Source organism: Salmo trutta, unplaced genomic scaffold (genome assembly GCF_901001165.1).
Source record: "Salmo trutta unplaced genomic scaffold, fSalTru1.1, whole genome shotgun sequence".
Taxonomy (NCBI): Eukaryota; Metazoa; Chordata; class Actinopteri; order Salmoniformes; family Salmonidae; genus Salmo; species Salmo trutta.
Window position 1 is genome coordinate 835,137 of NW_021822266.1, and position 12,470 is coordinate 847,606.

At 41.0% G+C, this 12,470-nt stretch overlaps 1 protein-coding gene across 1 annotated transcript; it reads right to left on the bottom strand.

The window, feature by feature from the left end:
• Nucleotides 1-3,142: 3,142 nt before the first annotated feature.
• Nucleotides 3,143-6,922, bottom strand: LOC115181478 (uncharacterized). The gene is made up of 2 exons (XM_029743363.1): nt 6,765-6,922; nt 3,143-3,953 (listed from the first exon to the last, which is right to left on the bottom strand). The coding sequence occupies exon 2, from the start codon at nt 3,944-3,946 to the stop codon at nt 3,224-3,226; it is 723 nt and encodes a 240-aa protein (XP_029599223.1). The 5' UTR covers nt 3,947-3,953; nt 6,765-6,922; the 3' UTR covers nt 3,143-3,223.
• Nucleotides 6,923-12,470: the final 5,548 nt, after the last annotated feature.

A 12,470-nucleotide genomic window follows, 5' to 3' on the forward strand; every position in this document is an offset into this window, starting at 1 on the left:
AGGGGAATGTCTGTTCTCAGTTAACCACCTGTTGTTAAGGGGAATGTGTGTTCTCAGTATAACACCTGTTGTTAAGGGGAATGTGTGTTCTCAGTAAAACACCTGTTGTTAAGGGGAATGTGTGTTCTCAGTAAAACACCTGTTGTTAAGGGGAATGTGTGTTCTCAGTAAAACACCTGTTGTTAAGGGGAATGTGTGTTCTCAGTAAAACACCTGTTGTTAAGGGGAATGTGTGTTCTCAGTAAAACACCTGTTGTTAAGGGGAATGTGTGTTCTCAGTATTAACACCTGTTGTTAAGGGGAATGTGTGTTCTCAGTATAACACCTGTTGTTAAGGGGAATGTGTGTTCTCAGTATAACACCTGTTGTTAAGGGGAATGTGTGTTCTCAGTATAACACCTGTTGTTAAGGGGAATGTGTGTTCTCAGTAAAACACCTGTTGTTAAGGGGATTACACCACTTAATACTGCCTGGATTACACCACATAATACTGCCTGGATTACACCACATAATACTGCCTGGATTACACCACATAGTACTGCCTGGATTACACCACATAGTACTGCCTGGATTACACCACATACCACTGCCTGGATTACACCACATAATACTGCCTGGATTACACCACATAGTACTGCCTGGATTACACTACATAATACTGCCTGGATTACACCACATAGCACAGGGAGGCTGTATCAACATGGCCTGGTGTGTGTCATCGTCTTTATACCCCTTTGTTTTTCTCCGTCACTCTCCATCTCTTCCTCCGTCAGTCTGGAGTGCTGTTCCATCTGTGGCCACAAGGTGGAGAGAGAGGATCATGTAGAAACACATGGAACACCAACCAGAACCATTAAACAACACACATCTTTCAGTTTATATGTTTATTCTGTGATTCTCTTCATAGTTTCGAAAATACAAATATATAGGAAATAAACTGAAATGTCTTTTTAGCTTTGCAGCATAATTGATCAGTACAATCACTTAACAAAAGACAGATGAACCATAACATGCACTTCCCCCACCTCCATGGTGTTATATCATTAATCAATATGGAATCAGGCTTGTCTTACAAAAAAGTTGACTAGTCAGTGGATGTGGCCCATGTGGGGTTCATATCCTCTAGTGAAGCCAGTGGCCAGCGCCGTGCTCCAACCTGCTACTACTGAATGAGGCATCAGAACACAGAACAATAGTGAGACCCAATGGCACCCTATCCCCTATATAGCACACAACTTTGTATGGGCACTGGTCAAAAGTAGTGCACTATATAGGGATAGGGTGCCATTTTGGATTTAACACGCATGTACTCCAGACTATATAATCCAGGCAGTATCACATCCGGCTGTGATTGGGAGTCCCATATGGCGGTCCACAATTGGCCCAGCGTCGTCCAGGTTTGGCTGGGGTAGGCAGCCATTGTAAATAAGAATTTGTTCTTAACTGACTTGCCTAGTTAAATAAAGATTAAATAAAATTAAAAAAATGTACATTCTCAGTTGTCGTCTCTCTACTAATCTAGGCCAGGTGACTAACAGGAGAGATGACCAATGGCTCTGGGCTTGGATTTCTAAGATGGCCACCGGTGTTGAAGGTGAGGTTTCTCAGTGAAGGTGCAGCCAGTGAAAGAACAGATATGAGACCTGTACTCCACATGGTAGAAGGAGACCTGCCCCTCTTCATAATCCACAAACACCTGCTCCTTCTGGGGGTGAGCCAGGTAGAGGCTGACGTGGTGTTGGCCTGGTAGTCGTTAGCATGAAGCTGCATCTCCACAGTCCAAAGCCATACTCAGACCTCTTCAGTATCACCTTCCTCCCCACAGACTCTCTGGGTCAGATTCACCTATTGTTATTTCTATAGTCTTTATTTTCTTGACCTATAATATGCAAAAATATTATAAAAATATAATAAACTAAAAAGCCCTTCAGGGTCCCCAGGACCAGGACTAAAGGACACTGATCTACAGCTGCCAAACATGCCCTCGTAAAACTGATTATCCTACCGATCCTCGACGATGTCATTTACAAAATAGCCTCCAACACTCTACTCAACAAACTGGATGCAGTCTATCACAGTGCCATCCGTTTTATCACCAAAGCCCCTTATACTACCCACCACTGCGACCTGTATGCTCTAGTCGGCTGGCCCTCGCTACATATTCGTCACCAGACCCACTGGCTCCAGGTCATCTATAAGACTATGCTTGGTAAAGCTCCACCTTATCTCAGCTCACTGGTCACCAATAACAACACCCACCTATAGCACGCGCTCCAGCAGGTATATCTCACTGATCATCCCCAAAGCCAACACCTGCTTTGGCCTTTCCTTCCAGTTCTCTGCTGCCAATGACTGGAACAAATTGCAAAAATCGCTGAAGCTGGAGACTTACAGTATATCTCCCTCACTAACTTTAAGCATCAGCTATCTGAGCAGCTAACCGATCGCTGCAGCTGTACACAGCCCATCTGTAAATAGGTGTGGTTGTTAATTTCTGCATTACCAAATGAGGAGAGAGACAAACTTCACACACCAGTCAGAGTTATACTTAAACTACATATTTAATAATAAGAGCTTTGCAAAAGCACTTTGACTTTCAATGATGCACTATCTCTAATGAACCATTCAAAAGTGACTACACAAAAGTACAAAGATCCTTTATAGCCAAGATACACCCCTCTCAACCTACATGACGAACCACAGATACATAGAATGGGTCACAGACATTGTAAATCTCCTCTGTCAGTGCTATCTCATAGAGGCCCATCTTCAGTAAAACACATACAATAGTTAACAGAATACTCTATTCTGTCGAATAAAACAACCATTATAATACAATACAAGCATTAAAACATAATCTTGCAATTTTCCACGACATAGGCCATCCAACTACCTACCTCATCCCCACTTTTTGCTCTTTTGCACACCAGTATTTCTACTTGCACATCATCATCTGCTCATCTATCACTCCAGTGTTAATTTGCTAACTTGTAATTACTTCGCTACTATGGCCTATTTATTGCCTTACCTCCTTACACCATTTGCACACACTGTATATAGACTTTTTCTATTGTGTTATTGACTGTACGTTTGTTTATCCCATGTGTAACTCTGTGTTGTTGTTTGAGTCACACTGCTTTGCTTATCTTGGCCAGGTCGCAGTTGTAAATGAGAACTTGTTCTCAACTGGTCTACCTGGTTAAATAAAGGTGAAATAGAAAAATTACAGTATGGTACAGTGGTTTTCCCAGAAGCCTGGTGCAGCTCTGGGTGGAACTCTGGGTGCAGCTCTGGGTGGAACTCTGGATCCAACTTCTATATTCATTCTGGTATCCCTAGACTCCCTGGGGGCGGGGCTTGGGAATTGGATTTGGGCGGGACTAGAATTCTGATAGATATATCCCATTGGCTCGTGGGTGGAATAGCCCGCCTGTTCCAGGAAGTTCCTAAATGACATGTCCGCGGATGAATGACCACATATGGTCATGAGCAACTCCCTGCTGATGCAATAGGTGTTGACCGGGTCGAAGCTCCTCAGGTCCTCGTGCTGGGTCACATAGACCTTATCCACTGTCATGTCTGGACGCATACTGATGATGAGGCGGTCCATGTTGCTGGTATCTATGTTACCAGTGTTGTACTTCCTGACATATTTAGGCATGGAATCAGATGCTGTGAGGTGGAGGTTGCCCACCTCATAGAATGGGTAGCCATCATCAGGAAGCAGCTTCTTGCAGACGTTGTTTTCACACTCACGTCTGTTCTGGAAGTGATGGAAACCAAAGCGTCCCTCTTTGGGGTCGTAATTTGCAACCATCTGGTTGTCATTTTTGATGACGATGTAATCGTTGGCGAACCAGAAAAGGAGCTTGAGTCCGTGCCTGGGCCAGGGACGACCAAACCTAGAAGCTCTAAGCTCCGCCATATTGTTCAATGTTTGTACCATGGTACCCCTGGGGGAGAGAGAGAGAAAGAGAGAGAGAGAAAGAGAGAGAGAGAGGGATGGATAGAGAGAGAGGGAGAGCGAGAAAGAGAGAAAACAGACAGCATTAAACAATACAGTTCATGGTGATATAGTTAAGTTACCTTCCATATACAGTATAAGCCTCTGCTAAGAGGTCTGGACCTTTATGGCACAGGAGTGCACTAATGTGGCTGTACCCTACATCCCCACACTGGCAGAACTGTTACAGGCTGTTTTTTTTATTTTATATTTCGAGGTTGGATGTTAGCACGTAGGGCACTCCAATTGGTGTCACCTCGTTAGTCAGTATGTGTTACACCTGTGCTGGCTTGTCCGTCTCATTAATTGGAAGGTGCTTCACCTGTGCTGGCTGGCCCAGGTAATATTTAAGTCTCTGGCCCAGGTGATATTTAAGAGTGGCTGGCCCAGGTGATATTTAAGAGTCTCTGGCCCAGGTGATAGATGTGGAGGGTTAACTCCTTTAGTTGTCTTGATAGATGTGGAGGGTTAACACCTTTAGTTGTCTTGATAGATGTGGAGGGTTAACTCCTTTAGTTGTCTTGGTAGATGTGGAGGGTTAACTCCTTTAGTTGTCTTGATAGATGTGGAGGGTTAACTCCTCTAGTTGTCTTGATAGATGTGGAGGGTTAACACCTCTAGTTGTCTTGATAGATGTGGAGGGTTAACTCCTTTAGTTGTCTTTATAGATGTGGAGGGTTAACTCCTTTAGTTGTCTTTATAGATGTGGAGGGTTAACACCTTTAGTTGTCTTGGTAGATGTGGAGGGTTAACTCCTCTAGTTGTCTTGGTAGATGTGGAGGGTTAACTCCTTTAGTTGTCTTGATAGATGTGGAGGGTTAACTCCTTTAGTTGTCTTTATAGACGTGAAGGGTTAACTCCTTTAGTTGTCTTTATAGACGTGAAGGGTTAACTCCTCTAGTTGTCTTGATAGATGTGGAGGGTTAACTCCTCTATTTGTCTCTCCCTATTTTCATTTCTAGACAAACATTCCTTTATCTGATCTTCCCTGTTTTCATTTTGCTCCACTTTTTGGTTTGTTTTCTGTCTTTAAGTTTGGTGCTGATTTTTCTTTGTTTGCCTGTTCTTGGTGAATTTAGTGGGTCTCATGGTGGCTGTCTTTTAGATTCCAGTTGTTGTTACTAGTCAACTTTCAGTGGACACCATGTGTGTCTTTTCAGAACGACTCCTCCGGTGTCATTTTGGTTGTTGTCAGTGACTCTTTGTTAGTTCCGCTTTCTGTTTGAGCAACAGTTTTTTGGTTTTCTTGCTGTGGAACATGTCATTTAGGACCACGCCTGGATGATTCATGTGTTAGTTTGAAATACAATTTCCTGAAGGATCCAGGAACATGAAACTTAAGGGAAATAAAATAATGAACTACATGACAATGCGAGGTTTAAATAGTTATAAAACAGTATACTTGTTAAAGTTAAAAGTGAACCGTCATAAACAGAAGGGAACAGAAGGGAAAATCTGTCTCTCTTACCGTACCATGTTTTAATGCAGAAAAAAATACTTGATATATTTTCAGCCACAATCTGTCAGGCTTCTAGTAAACTTATTAAAATATAATACATTTTGATAGTAATGCTTTATTATTCTGGATTAACTTCATATAATTTTTAACAATATATTTTCACTGAATGAACAAAACATTAGGAACACATGCTCTGTCCATGACATAGACTGACCAGGTGAATCCAGGTGAAAGCTATGATCCCTTATTGATGTCACTTGTTAAATCAACTTCAATCAGTGTAGATGAAGGGGAGGAGACAGGTTAAATAAGGATTTTTAAGCCTTGAGACAATTGAGACATGGATTGTGTATGTGTGCCATTCAGTGTGAATGGGCAAGACAAAATATTTAAGTGCCTTTGAACGGGGTATGGTAGTCGGTGCCATGCGCACTGGTTTGTGTCAAGAACTGCAATGCTGCTGGTTTTTCATACTCAACAGTTTCCTGTGGGTATCAAGAAGGGTCCACCACCCAAAGGACATTGTAACGCTTATGGTTTGGAGACGTAGCGGAGTCAGGCGCAGGACACAGGTTTGAGTGCAAAAACAGTCTTGTTTACTCAAAACACAATCAAAATCTCCAACAGCAAAATAACAGGGTGAGGAGAAAACACCTCCAATAACCACTGACAAAGAACAATCATGGACAAAACAGAAAGGGAAGCCAGAGGGTTAAATAAGGAACATAATAATAACTCAGATTAGATCAGACCTAGATTAACTCAGATTAGAGCAGACCTAGATGAACTCAGATTAGATCAGACCTAGAGGAACTCAGATTAGATCAGACCTAGATGAACTCAGATTAGATCAGACCTAGATGAGCTCAGATTAGAGCAGACCTAGATGAATTCAGATTAGAGCAGACCTAGATGAGCTCAGATTAGAGCAGACCTAGATGAACTCAGATTAGAGCAGACCTAGATGAGCTCAGATTAGATCAGACCTAGAGGAACTCAGATTAGATCAAATAAAGTATCAAATTGTTCATTGTGAGCTAGATTCGGGCATCACAGACTAGATCTAAATTGTTTAGTAAGGACAGACTAGATCTAACTTGTTTAGTAAGGACAGACTAGATCTAACTTGTTTAGTGAGGACAGACTAGATCTAACTTGTTTAGTAAGGACAGACTAGATCTAACTTGTTTAGTAAGGACAGACTAGATCTAACTTGTTTAGTAAGGACAGACTAGATCTAACTTGTTTAGTAAGGACAGACAAGATCACAAAAAAACACATCATAAAATGTTTTTACTGTACCTGGTGTTTTAAAATAAATGTAATCTCTATTTTCTGGTGCTCGATGTCCGTGTAGATCTGTATGAGGCCGTGTGAGAAGTTGATTGGATGATCTGCAGGCTTTGCTGCCTGTGTGTGTGTGTGTGTGTGTGTGTGTGTGTGTGTGTGTGTGTGTGTGTGTGTGTGTATCATAACATAATTTACTCTGGGGGCAGGACTCACCATGAAGGACTCAGAAATGAAACTGAAAGTAATCCGTTATTGGCCTGGGCTGTGTTACATACCACAAATTCCCTACTTTCTAGCTCCTCGTATCATAAAGCATCTCTGAATCAGTGTTATGATCTAGGATCAGTTCTAATCCTTATAATCATAATGAAAGAGATTACATAGACAGGGGGACCTGATCCTAGACCAGCATTCGTCTGAGACCCAGATGTTTGAGCTACAGCCAAGGGCTCCAGCCTTTTCTCCTTTTAGGGGCCGGTGAGCTATGGTTTCTCCTCCTTGGGGGACTAATTACATTAAAACTAGCACTGCAGAACTGACTGCATTAGTGTCAGTCAGTGGCAACCAGTATTTCAAATCAAATGAACCTGTTGGGGGTAGGGGGCAGTATTGACACGGCCGGATAAAAAACGTACCCGATTTAATCTGGTTACTACTCCTGCCCAGTAACTAGAATATGCATATAATTATTGGCTTTGGATAGAAAACACCCTAAAGTTTCTAAAACTGTTTGAATGGTGTCTGTGAGTATAACAGAACTCATATGGCAGGCAAAAACCTGAGAAGATTCCTTACAGGAAGTGCCCTCTCTGACAAGATCTTGTTCTTCTTGTCTCTGTTTATTGAAGACTGAGGATCTTTGCTGTAACGTGACACTTCCTACGGCTCCCATAGGCTCTCAGAGCCCGGGAAAAAGCTGAATGATATCGAGGCAGCCTCTGGCTGAAACACATTTGCGCTTTTGGCAAGTGGCCGATCAGAGGACAATGGGCTTAGGCGCGTGCACCAGGCGACCCCATGCTTTATTTTCTTTCCTCTTTTTACCTAAACGCAGATTCCCGGTCGGAATATTATCGCTTTTTTACGAGAAAAATGGCATAAAAATTAATTTTAAAGAGCGGTTGACATGCTTCGAAGTACGGTAATGGAAAATTTTGAAATGTTTTGTCACGAAATGCGTCGTGCTCGTCACCCTTCTTTACCCTTTCGGATAGTGTCTTGAACGCACAAACAAAACACCGCTGTTTGGATATAACTATGGATTATTTGGGACCAAACCAACATTTGTTATTGAAGTAGAAGTTCTGGGAGTGCATTCTGACGAAGAACACCAAAGGTAATAACATTTTTCTTATAGTAAATCTGACTTTGGTGAGTGCTAAACTTGCTGGGTGTCTAAATAGCTAGCCCTGTGATGCCGGGCTATCTACTTAGAATATTGCAAAATGTGCTTTCACCGAAAAGCTATTTTAAAATCGGACATAGAGTGCATAGAGGAGTTCTGTATCTATAATTCTTAAAATAATTGTTATGCTTTTTGTGAACGTTTATCGTGAGTAATTTAGTACATTTTTAGTAAATTCACTGGAAGTTTGCGGGGGTATGCTAGTTCTGAACGTCACATGCTAATGTAAAAAGCTGTTTTTTGATATAAATATGAACTTGATTGAACAAAACATGCATGTATTGTATAACATAATGTCCTTGGTGTGTCATCTGATGAAGATCATCAAAGGTTAGTGCTGCATTTAGCTGTCTTCTGGGTTTTTGTGACATTATATGCTAGCTTGAAAAATGGGTGTCTGATTATTTCTGGCTGGGTACTCTGCTGACATAATCTAATGTTTTGCTTTCGTTGTAAAGCCTTTTTGAAATCGGACAGTGTGGTTAGATTAAAGAGAGTCTTGTCTTTAAAATGGTGTAAAATAGTCATATGTTTGAGAAATTGAAGTAATAGCATTTCTAAGGTATTTGAATAACGCGCCACAGGATTCCACTAGCTGTTACGTAGGTGGGACGATTTCGTCCCGCCGACCCTAGAGAGGTTAAATGTATTTATATAGCCCTTCTTTAATATATCAAAGTGCTGTACAGAAACCCATCCTAAAACCCCAAACAGCAAGCAATGTAGGTGTAGAAGCACGGCCTGTTATGAGCCCCACCTTTTTTTCTGGCCTGTTTTGCATATTATTTTGGCATTAATACGTGTCACATGTCAGTTAGCAAACAATGTAAAAAAAAAATTATAAATTAAAACGGTATTGAGTTAATAAATAGGCATACACACGTGGTCTCTTTTTGTTTTCTTGAGTAAGGCAGCTCCAACATGCAGGTGTTTCAGCCCAGCTCAGTGCTTTCTGTGGTGGTGGGACAGCCAGCGGAAAATACAGAGCATAGGGGTTGGTAATCTTCTCTAGTTGCGCCGTGATTGGCTCAGAGTTCTGTCACTCATGGGGACACCATGTCATCGCAAAATCTACGGGGAGAGCTTGAAAATTCAAGGCCCTAAGAATTAATAAGATGAATTAACTCCTCTAGTTGTCACCCCATTAGAAGTGCCCATCCAAGAAGGCTCAAGGTCATTGGCCACAGATCAAATGATGTCAAATCATGTTATATCTATCCGTAGCTTTGATTGGACTAGTCATGTCAACATCATACCTTTAAAATCTTAGCTAGCAGTCATCATCATGAATCAAGTTGACAATCTACTGACAAATCTTTTTCAACCCTTGTCATATGAAGAGAAATTATGAAGAGAAATTATAGATAAAACGTATCGGTGCTCATCGTCCATTGGACACAAACATTACACAACAAGTTCGAAATCGCAAATTCAACAACGAGTGGTTTGGAAGGAACCAGCGGCTAACTGCAGCATTGCAAAGCAATCACTAGCGTGCTATTCAGTGGAGAGTGTGTGATCAAAGTCTGGGTTTAAGGGTCTCTTTTCCAAGCTTAAAAGGATAAACATTCAACATTGGCCATGCTGTCAATCAAGCATGACTTCTGCTGCTTTCAAAACAACTGGAAACTCAGAACTGGGAAATCTCAGACTTTTGTGAGTTCAAGACAACTAGGAACTCAGGGGGGAAAAAACGAGCTCTGACTGGGAAAATACGTTTTGAACGGTCATCCAACTCGGAATTCCAAGTCAGGAACTCTGGCCTCTTTCTAGAGCTTCGATCTGAAAATCACTGACATCATGATCCAACGTACATTTTTTTTTTCATAGTCCTAATTGCACCATAAATCCATCGAATGCCAGACTTTGATGACAAAGTTTGATGACAAAATTTGCCCACAAAGGACCGCCACGCCACCTGATGTCTGGATATCATAAGGTGAATGCACCAATTTGTAAGTCGCTCTGGATAAGAGCGTCTGCTAAATGACTTAAATGTAAATGTAAATGAGAGTCCAAAAATGTATTGAATGCTGCTGCATAAATCGTGTAATGTGCCAGGGAGATATGTATACTGTAGCTAAGAAAGTAATACTAAGTGAATGTTGTGTAGTCAGCTGTTAGTAGCCTCACCCTAATAATTTGGTCCCTTTCCCCCTCATAACTTAGTTAACTATTTACCCCTCTTAATTTTGCCTACTGTTCTGAGTTGTTGGTGCACATGTATCCTATAGCCTGTTTAAGAAAAATGTCATCAAATATTATGAGAGATTTCATTGTCTGCTTATATGCCCCCTTTATTTATCCTATGGTTCTGACTTGGTGTACTGTAAGAACGGACCATGTTTGGATTTCTTTTGCTGTACATTTCAAAAGTGCTGAACAAATCGTTATATTGACTACGTCCGTCCTAGCTCGCTCATTAATGTCTTAATCGAAATTACGAATTGTCTCTTATCTGCTCATCGTCCCCTTATGTCATAGTTTGTACATCTCAATTGTCAGTACAAACCACATTTTTTTAAGCAAGTCAGGCATATCAGCTATGTTTTTTAAAAGGCAGTAAATGAGGCTGAATGAACTTTTGCCAACTTTTGCCAGACGAGGCTCCATTGATAGCCAGGTGTAGCAGTGGTAAGGTGTTGGGACTCTGCTGTTGGTGCTCTGCTGTTGGGACAGATTTATGTAGGCCTTAACAGTTTGTGGGCACCGTTTGTCACCGTTATAACGCAATTAATGTATTGTTTAGTGTAGTGTTGTGTTGTGCAGTGGCTTTGCTGGCATGCATCCCAATTTTTTTGTTGTCGAGTTTGCCCCACCAAGATTTACATGCTAAAATCGCCACTGGTGTCAGTTAATCATCTCAGGAACCGGCCAGCAACATCCCACTGACTGGCGCAGGTCCACGGAACAAAGGTTGAGAAACACCATACTAAATCTCTTGCAATGCTTTTATGGTTGAAAAGTTGTGTGTGAAAAAGATAAGTTGAGTGGCTCCATCCAGACTGTGTTGCCATGGACACAGAACAACATGTCAGCTGTTCTTAACTAACCACCGTGCTTCTACACCTGCATTGCTTGCAGTGTGGGGTTTTAGGCTGGGTTTCTGTACAGCACTTTGTGACATCTGCTGATGTAAAAAGGGTTTTATGAATACATTTGATTGATTGAAATAAATGTTATAATACTGACAATTACAGATGGGCAGTAGACCTATTTCTGTTACATGTATTTGAAATATGTATTTCAATTACTGCTGAGTATTTAGTGATGTGTATTACACTGGGCTGAACTACACTCCAATGTATTTTGTAACAAGATACTTTAGAGAGCAATAATTTGTATTCTCAAAATACTTTCGGTACCATTTTTGATAGCTGTTCACCATTTTGTGGCCCCCTTTCATCCTGCATTGGTATCAGAAGTCTGATGGTACTATGGTGTGATAAGAGTGTCTGCCAAATGGACTAAGTTTAATTGTATATGTAAAAATTAATCGCAAAGCATGTTGAGTATTATTCTAATGAGCTCTGCCCTGAAATAGGGTCAATAACAACACCCATTATGCTTTGCAGTTCATTATGGTATGTTCATTCTCACACAAACATTTTGGTAATTTAGCAGACACTCTCAACCAGAGTGACTTACAGTCAGCGCATTCAACTAAGGTAGATAACAACAACATACTGTATCACAGTCATAGCAAGTAAACCTTTTCTGTAACCATTACTGAGAAGGTTGTTGCTGTTGGGGCCTGCTACTGGCTAATGTATTTCTGTACTTTAAAATACATGTATTTTAATGAAATACACAGAAAAATACAAGTATTTTGTAGTTTATTATGATACATTGATCTTTGTAGTGTTTTGTAGTTTTATTTTGTAATGTACCCATCCCTGCTGACACTACTAACAATACGATCCCAGGAGGCAGGACCTGTTAGAACAGTGTTTCTCAACCCTTTGTATACCAGGGACCAGACAGCTATGGTATTTCCTCCTTTACAACTACAACTGTAGAAATGACTCAGTAGAGAGGTGAAAAAATAGACCAAATAATACGTCAAACATTTATTAATAAAACCATTTTGGTAGAAACAGTAAACTGAACGCAGATTTATGGGTATGGTATGGGTTCTTCTGACCAATATTAAGAAATTGACTGTATAATAATGAAATTATGTTTAACGATGCACTAAAAAGGTCGACCCACCTCGACCCATGCCAGTGCCACAACCCAGAAGTGGGTCCCCACAGTTAGGAACCACTGGTTTAGTCAAACCACTGGTATAGAAATACCACTGGTACAGACAG

What these genes read in the sequence shown, in the direction of transcription:
- LOC115181478 (XM_029743363.1), bottom strand. Translation starts at nt 3,946, where the DNA reads ATGGTACAAACATTGAACAATATGGCGGAGCTTAGAGCTTCTAGGTTT.